At 47.4% G+C, this 8,815-nt stretch overlaps 1 protein-coding gene across 1 annotated transcript; it reads right to left on the reverse strand.

The window, feature by feature from the left end:
• Nucleotides 1-648: 648 nt before the first annotated feature.
• LOC142096118 (uncharacterized) lies at nt 649-7,093 on the reverse strand. Its single transcript, XM_075178502.1, has 3 exons — nt 6,906-7,093; nt 5,273-5,506; nt 649-2,862 (listed from the first exon to the last, which is right to left on the reverse strand). Exons 1-3 carry the CDS (start codon nt 7,060-7,062, stop codon nt 1,967-1,969), a joined length of 1,287 nt encoding a protein of 428 aa, XP_075034603.1. The 5' UTR covers nt 7,063-7,093; the 3' UTR covers nt 649-1,966.
• Nucleotides 7,094-8,815: the final 1,722 nt, after the last annotated feature.

Consider the following 8,815-nt stretch of genomic DNA (forward strand, 5'->3'; position numbering starts at 1 on the left):
CGGTATTTATTTATTTTTAAACTAATAGGACTGTAAGGCGGACGAGAGCAGGGCAGTCAGGAACGCAAAACCAATAAGGTGGAAAGGTCAGACCATAATACCACCAACCCAGGATCATACCTTATCTAGTGGCCGGTGCTAAGATCAAGTCCAACGGCAAGACTACACCCCCAATAAACTCCGCCAGTATAAACCATACAAAAACTGGCCCAAAGGTCCTACTAACAAAACGGACCAACCATGGTATGACACCATAACCGCAGGGGGGTAGTGACCTATGACAAGATCAACCAAGCACCATATGCACAGTTACAGACTGCACTGTTCTCCTACCCTCAACAACTACATTCAAAGTTATGTAACCAATTGTAGGGAGGGCGGGCGGAATCCGGAAGCAGGAAGGGCAGAAGCCTCTGCACACTGACTTATAACTGTGTATAAGTCCCAACCCCTTCCTGCACTCATTGGCTGAAACTTACAGGAATCCACAGCTAATAGGTTCTTTGGTAAGTCACTCACCCGCATGATTTTAACTGCGTTTAGTCTGAGGGACACACTTCTCTAAAATGCATAGCAGGGAAGTTTTTCCCAAATAACACACCTGGGATAAACCATTATTTCAAACCAAATAAAGACACGGACACAAAATTAAAGTTGGAATGAATGACGGTATTTATTTATTTTTAAACTAATAGGACTGTAAGGCGGACGAGAGCAGGGCAGTCAGGAACGCAAAACCAATAAGGTGGAAAGGTCAGACCATAATACCACCAAACCAGGATCATATCTTATCTATTGGCCGGTGCTAAGATCAAGTCCAACGGCAAGACTACACCCCCAATAAACTCCGCCAGTATAAACCATACAAAAACTGGCCCAAAGGTCCTACTAACAAAACGGACCAACCATGGTATGACACCATAACCGCAGGGGGGTAGTGACCTATGACAAGATCAACCAAGCACCATATGCACAGTTACAGACTGCACTGTTCTCCTACCACGCCGCATGAAATTATACATGCGGCCCGCCAACTACAGACCTGACAACTCCCCTTAAACGCCACAAAAGCTGGTCAATAAACCAACGAACACCCTCATCTGACAAATGAACACCGTCAACTCTATATAAAAAGGGGGACTCTACTTTCAACAATGGGTGCTTTATAACAGAACCACCCACAGAACAAAAATTTTTACTGGCCACCTGATTTATTTTACGTACCGCCGCCCCGATGTTAATGGCGGGCATACCAGATCTCCAATGCCTACGAGGAACAATACAGGACCAGCATAATTTAATATTAGGCCATCTGTTTGAAATAGCATACGTGTCCTCCCGAATTCTGATGATTAACTCCAGGGTCTTAATTTGCCCCACATCGTTGCCACCAGCGTGGACCACTAAAATGTCCGGCACACCAAATGATAAAATTTCCTCTGAAAGAAGAGGGAGCAAATTGTCCCATTTTAAACCACGTTTACCTATCCATCTAATGTAAACGTTATCCGCTAACCAATGACAATTACGAGATAACGGATGTCTGCTAGCCCAGAAAATGTAGGAGTGACCCAACACCCAGACGGAAATCATAGAGGAATTGGATCCTAAAACGAGATAATAAAAGGAGGGGGATAAGCAATAAAGCACGAAAAACTAACTAAGCGGAGAAGAAACATTATTAACATATTTGCCATGAACTGAAGTAAAATTCCACAACTATAAATTAAACCTATTTAAAACTAGGAGGTAGGGAGTGAGGTGAATGCTGTGACAAAACATTAATTCCAACCTTAAACCTAACAGAACGAAAGGAAAAGCAGCAACCCAGGTGAAGGTGAAAACCTATAAGGAAAAAGCCCTTCAACGCCCCCGCAAATAGCGGCGAGCAGCCTAGCGCCCTGGGTTCACTAGCTTAGAGGAGAAAAGAGGTAGAGAAGAGCTGCTTAGAGGGAAAAAACACATGTTAAACATCAGGACGAATATACGATTTATAACAGCCAGATTTCCATCTTCCTAGCCTTTGTATGGAAGTTACTGAAGCCCCACTCGCTGCGGCCGCTGTGGCCGCCCCTATCCGAAATGAATGCGTCCCGAATTCTGATGAATTTAAACCAAGAGCGTTTAAAGTGTTGCACATAACCGCATGAAATTGAAATTTGGTGAGGGGGGAGAGATCTTCATGCACTAGCCAAACCTCTGATCCATGTGGCCTAATGCTGGAGAAATATTTACAAATTTTAACAGGACATATACTTTGATCCTGTATTTTACTAAGCGTGAACCAATGACCAATCCCTGCCTGATCTGTTTTTGATCGCCTAATTTTCACTTGAATGCTGTCGTCCGACAACACCACATGTTTACCTAATAATGAAGCATCTGTCCTGCTTTTGGATTGTGCAACTAGCTCACTAACTCGCATGGCGCCATGAAAAGCTAAGGAGAATGCAGCCGCAAACAGGGAAGCTTCGAAATGGTCCGATGTAATATCCGGTAAAGTAAAAATCATACGGGACAATAAAATAGGATCTATGGGCTTTCTCCTATCCTTGGGGGTGGGGTGGAGCCTAGACCAGCCTTTTAACGCTTTACTTATTAGAAATGATTTAGTGAGATCAGGTACACTTTGTAACTTGGCCATGAACGATATACCTGCCAGCATAGCTGTCATAGATGTTCTACTAAGGCCCTCTTGGTAACACCCCCACATGAAGTCTATCATACCGTTAGAATCCCCCGAGGAACGATCGGGACCGGATAACAGAAAAACCTCCCATCGTTTCCAGGCTGCCCGATAAGCCTTCCACGTACTTGGTGCTAGAGAGGCCTCTGCTAAGAATCTTAAACCGGACCGACCATCTGATAAACATAAAATGGACAAGATGTACCCACGGGGTCAGCACTGGGAGCTAAAGATTTAAAGCGCTCCCACTCAAAACGGGACAGAGAATCAGCAATACAGTTGTCTATACCAGGTACATGTTTGGCGCGAAAATTTATGTCGAAGACCAGGCAACGAAGCACCAGAACGCGTAGCAAATTGCCGGCTTAGAGGAAGCGCTCTGACGGTTAATCGCCTGCACCACGCCCAAATTGTCACACCAAAAGGAAACATTACGCCCTGACAGCTGAGAGGCCCACAATTCCAGTGCTACAATTATGGGAAAGAGCTCCAATACCAATAAATTCTTTGTAAGCCCCCCGTCTATCCACGATTGCGGCCATGAAGCAGCGCACCACCGACCTTGGAAGAAAGCACCAAAGCCTTTAGCGCCTGAGGCATCTGTGAATAGGTCTAACTCTAATGTGGAAATGGGAGGTGAAGGCCAAATCCTGGAACCGTTGAACTTCTGAAGGAATGTCACCCATATTGATAAATCTTCCCTTATCTCGTCACTCAGAGCTATTAAAGCATGGGGTCTGTTTCTGCCTGCTGTGTCCAACTGCAGTTTCCTGCAGAAGATTCTACCCATGGGTATAACTCTACATGCAAAATTGAAGGATCCTAATAACGCTTGAATTTGTTTAAGAGTACGACAAGGAGAGGCCAGAGTACTGGATATCAAACTCTCCATTTTAGCTATTTTGTCAGCTGGCAAGCGACAGCAGCCCGCTTCAGAGTCTATTTCTATCCCTAGGAACGACAAGCAAGATGATGGGCCTTCTGTCTTATCCCTGGCTACTGGTACCCCCATAACCAAGAAAAGAGCCTGAGCCGCGTATAGCAAATCAGAGCACACTGAAGAGCCAGCCGGGCCTATGAATAGAAAATCATCCAAGTAATGAGCGATGCCCTCTTGCCTTGTGCCCGCCTGGATCGCCCAGTGAAGGAAGGAGCTAAAAGCTTCAAAGTAAGCACATGACAAGGAGCACCCCATGGGAAGGCATCTGTCGATAAAATATTTATCTTTAATTTTAAAACCCATGTACCGGAACGATTCCGGGTGTAGGGGAAGTAGTCTGAAAGCCGACTCAATGTCTAGTTTGGCCATAAGAGCCCCTGGTCCAAACCTTCGAATAAGCATTAACGCCTCTTCGAATGACTGGTAAACTACTGAACTTATGTCCTGATCTATGGCATCGTTAACGGACTTGCCTGCGGGATGTGACATGTGCCGAATAAGCCTAAATTTACCCAGAACTTTTTTAGGGACTATACCTACCGGGGATATGACTAAATCTGCCAGGGGGGGGGAATCAAATGGGCCGATCATGCGGCCTAGGCTTATCTCACCGCGGATTTTTTCATCTAGTATATCAGGGAATAAGTATGCCGATTTTAAGTTCCTAGAGGCCCTAGCACTAACTGATGTGTTGATAGGGAGCCTAAACCCGTGGCGAAAGCCTTCACTTAAGAAGGAAGCCTGCTCCGTATTTGGGTACAGTCTAAGCCATCTTTCAAGTGCGTCATTACATATGGGGGATGGGGCTTTACTGAGCGTTGTTATCAATGCCACGGTTTTTGGAGAGGCCGGGGGCACTCCTCGGACACTCTCTGGCTGCGTGGCCACCGCGGCAGTAGGAGCAGATATGTTTGTATCTGAAAGATTCACCCCTGCCGCACGCTCCATTGTTGAAGACGAAGCATCTGTTTTTTGCAAACTGGGGAGCTCCACGTCTCCCCCCTTGCGGAAACCTATTCCACTGTGCCCCTGAACTGAAGGCTAAACTAGCCCGGTTTAGTTGCATCCAAATCTCGACATCCTTAACGCCCAAGGGCATGTCTACCCGACCCTCTACTCTCTCTCTAAACAATTCGTCGTATTTGCGCCACGTACCTGGGCGGTCATTAATAAACATCTCGTTTATCATATGCAAATACTTCCAGACCTCCTCAGTGGCTTGAGGTCTCGTGTCAATATAGCACGCCGCGAAGGAGCAATAACCTGAAAGCCAGTTAGAGAATGTTTTGTATGCGTCCTCGCCTATCCCCCCTTTTCCTCGGGCCGATTCTAGCTCTTTCTTGCTAGCCTTAGTGATCTCGAACATGTCTACAAACCAACCTTTCTTAATCCTATCTCTAATACAGGGGCGAATGCCTGCTAAAAGAGCGGTGTTCTCACAGAGCACCATGGGGTTTTTACTCAATGACGTCTTCCCTACAGGCCCTCGTCTATCTCCTTTCGATGCTGACATACTGAAGTGAGTATTAAGGATCTTAATCAATTTCCGGGGCTCTCCCCCGATGAAGAGGGGGAGTCCTCGTCAGTGGATGACATGGGTGGGCTATGTGTAGGTGCGAGAGATAAACCAACATTAGACAACTCACCGCCTGCACCCGCAGCCGACTGCCGACCGGATTCTGCCGCCCCAGATGGCCCCGGGACCACCGAAGTCTCCATTGCAACCTGTTGAGATTCCGGAACCGACAACACTCCTAGCGGTATGCCTGCTGAAGACGCCTGATTCTCGGATGCGACCTCCGTCTGGACCGCGGCTCTAGCTGTGACCCCAGCCGGATTCGGGGGCTGTAGCGAAGTTGATACTCCTGGACCTTGGTATTCTGAAAACACAGGCACGTTAACGTGGGAAACAACCTGATGAACACCAGTAGGAGGTAAACCCCAGAGACTGTTTTGCCCTGTCCCGACCAAACCCGATGGAGGGGGAAAGTTCCAGGGGGACCCCTGATGACCCGTCGCCAACGCACCCGCAGGGGAGACCGGAACCGGATAATAATGAGTATAGGATCCCGAGGGAACGGGGTAAGGAGGGGAAGGAGAAAAAGAACTACCCGGGACAGCCACACCCCCAGCCGGGGGATAAGGTAAATTCCAGCCCTCCCCACCCCCCAGCCTGTTGAGGCTGATACTCGGCTGCACGCCCCGCGGAAGGCTACTGACAGGGTCCACCGGTATGGGAGGAGGAACTAAAGGGGGACCCCCACCCCTGACCTGGGACAGAGACGTGGAGGGTGGGTAGGGGCAAAGAGCAAATGAGGGGGGGGGCTACGGAAGAATACAAGTTTACACCCCCCACAAGAACATCGGCGGCCCCCGAATAGGGGCCTGCAGAGACGAAGGGATCCCCGCCCGCTGTGTCCGCTGCGGGGAAACCGAGGGAAGAGCTCTTTCCCAAGAAGACTGCTCCCTGACTCCTAGAGAACCCTGATGTCCGGGTCAACTCCGCCCTCCCCCCTGGGACCAGGGGGTCCCGAATGATAGGGCCTAACCCCCTATATGGAGAAAGGGCCTCCCGCTGTGATACTGATGCCTCAGATATGCCCCCAGACGATACACCTGCTCCCTCCCAGCTCCGGAAGATACCAGGGTCCTGAGGATTAATGGAAGGAGGAAGAGGGTCCTGCTGCCTGCCAATGTCCCCCTGTGCTATCCCGCTACCCATGTTAATAACATTGGCCCCCTTAGCAGCTGCGGGGGCTGCCTTAGTGCCCCTCCCCCGCAGAAAGCAGAGAACCTCTGGCGGTGGAGCTCAATGCCCGCCGCCCGCTGGAAGGGGACCTGTGTTGACTGCGTCTGACTGGAGAAGCGCTGCGAGTCCCCCTAGCGGCCACACCGCTGGGAATAGGGGACAGCGCTGTCTCCACGTGGGCTACCGCCGGGGAAGAGAGGGACTGGGCTGCGGGGACTGCGTCCCTGTACCTGGCTGAGGCACTCCTCACCCTGCTAGGACGAGACATAGCTGTCAGCTATACAAAGGAGGAAGAGACAAGTGGAGAGAGAGAAGGGGAGAAGGAGGGGGGGGGGGGGAGGGAGAATACACGGAGCCCCGCGCTGCAGAGAGAGAGGGAAAAAAGGGAGAGATTGAAGGGAAGAATGAGGAGGAAAGGAGGTAAAATAAAAAGAATAAAATGAAAAGACAGAACCAAAAGGTGAAATAAAGGAGAGAAAAAGGCGGGGACACAGCACACAGAAATACAAAAGAAATCTGGAAACCAGTACTCAGCCTAGCTCTCAGGAATCCGGAAGCAGGAAGGGCAGAAGCCTCTGCACACTGACTTATAACTGTGTATAAGTCCCAACCCCTTCCTGCACTCATTGGCTGAAACTTACAGGAATCCACAGCTAATAGGTTCTTTGGTAAGTCACTCACCCGCATGATTTTAACTGCGTTTAGTCTGAGGGACACACTTCTCTTAAGATGTTAATATAAAACAAAGAACCAGAAACCAGAACAGCTGTATATATTACCAAATCAGACATGTAAATCGGTAAGCAGCAAGACAGTGCATCTGTCACATAGAAGAGTATGTGTGTGGGAGGGACTAATATCCAACATTCACTGTGTGCTTACAAGAATAAGTTTTTTTTACTGTCCTGCGATGAGCCCAAACTCCAGAAAGAACTAAACACTTGACAATTTTATACCCCTATATTTTAGTTTACAGTGGCTCAAAATATATTTGTTTTATCTCCCCAGTATAGAATGATAAATAATATATTCATGAAAAAGAGATAATAATAAGTGCTTTTTTTCTTTTAATCTACATATGTTAGTCATCATGGCCAAGTATCAATGTTAGAACTGTAATCTTGTAGAACACAGATTAACAGATTTTATTGCTATTAAAAGTTTTGCAATATTTAACAGCAAAACAAAGAAATGAAGGGGGAAGGGCCTATTACGGACTGAGGGCCTCATTTAGAGATGGACGCAATGTACGTCTAGACGTGCATGAAAGAGCAGAAGTGGGAGTGTGCCACATCTTGGTAGGGTATTATGAGTGGCATGCAACTCCAGTTGCATCAAACTCGTAATGCTGCGACCTGTTCCCATAGCTAGCAAACTACTTGCGCCACCTAATTTCTGACGCACATTTTCTGTCTTTTGTGACGTGTGTTCCGCCTGCATCTTGATCGGACTAGGGTAGTTTTTGCGGGTAGACGCCCATAGTATATAAATTATTCATGGTCACGCCGACATTACTTTGTGTTCCGCCCTTTCCCTCGTACTGAGACGCAAGCTGTCGCAAGTGTACACTGCATCTGAAAAGCAGACAGAACTGCAGGGAACTTTTGCTTACTGTGCATGCTCGTTAGTGGAAATGTGCAGGATGCACCTGAAATGGACTAAATGAGGCCCTGAGTTTGCATCCAATTTCATGGTTGCTGTGATATTTGGTTTATGAAATATGGGAATCCTCTGCATATACAACCATGCACAAAAATTTTGAGAATGATAGAAGTATTTTGCAAAGTTTGCTGCTTCAGTGTTTTAAGACCTTTTTGTCAGATGTTGCTATGGTATACTGAAGTAAAATTACAAGCTTTTCATAAGTGTGTAAGGCTTTTATTGACAATTATATTAAGTTTATACAAAGAGTCAATATTTGCAGTGTTGACCCTTCTTTTTGAAGGCCTCTGTAATTCGCCCTGGCATGCTGTCAACCAACTTTTGGGCCATATACTGAGTGATGGCCGCCCATTCCCACCTAATTAATGCTTGGAGTTTGTCAGAATTTGTGGATTTTTGTTTGTCCACCTGCCTCTTGAGGATTGACCAGAAGTTCTCAATGTGATTAAGATCTGGGGAGTTTCCTGGCCATGGACCTAAAATTTCGATGTTTTGATCCCCGAGCCACTTAGTTATCACTTTTGCCTTACGGTAAGGTGCTCCATCATGCTGGAAAAGGCATTGTTCATCACCAAACTATTCTTGGATGGTTGGGAGACGTTGCTTTGAAGGATGTTTTGGTACCATTCTTTATTCATGGTTATGTTCTTAGGCAAAATTGTGGGTGAGCCCACTCCCTTGGCTGAGAAGCAACCCCGCACATGAATGGTCTCAGGATGCTTTACTGTTGGCATGACACATGACTGATGATAGTGCTCACCTTTCCTTCTCCGGACAA

Source organism: Mixophyes fleayi, chromosome 1 (assembly GCF_038048845.1).
Source record: "Mixophyes fleayi isolate aMixFle1 chromosome 1, aMixFle1.hap1, whole genome shotgun sequence".
Lineage (NCBI taxonomy): Eukaryota > Metazoa > Chordata > Amphibia > Anura > Limnodynastidae > Mixophyes > Mixophyes fleayi.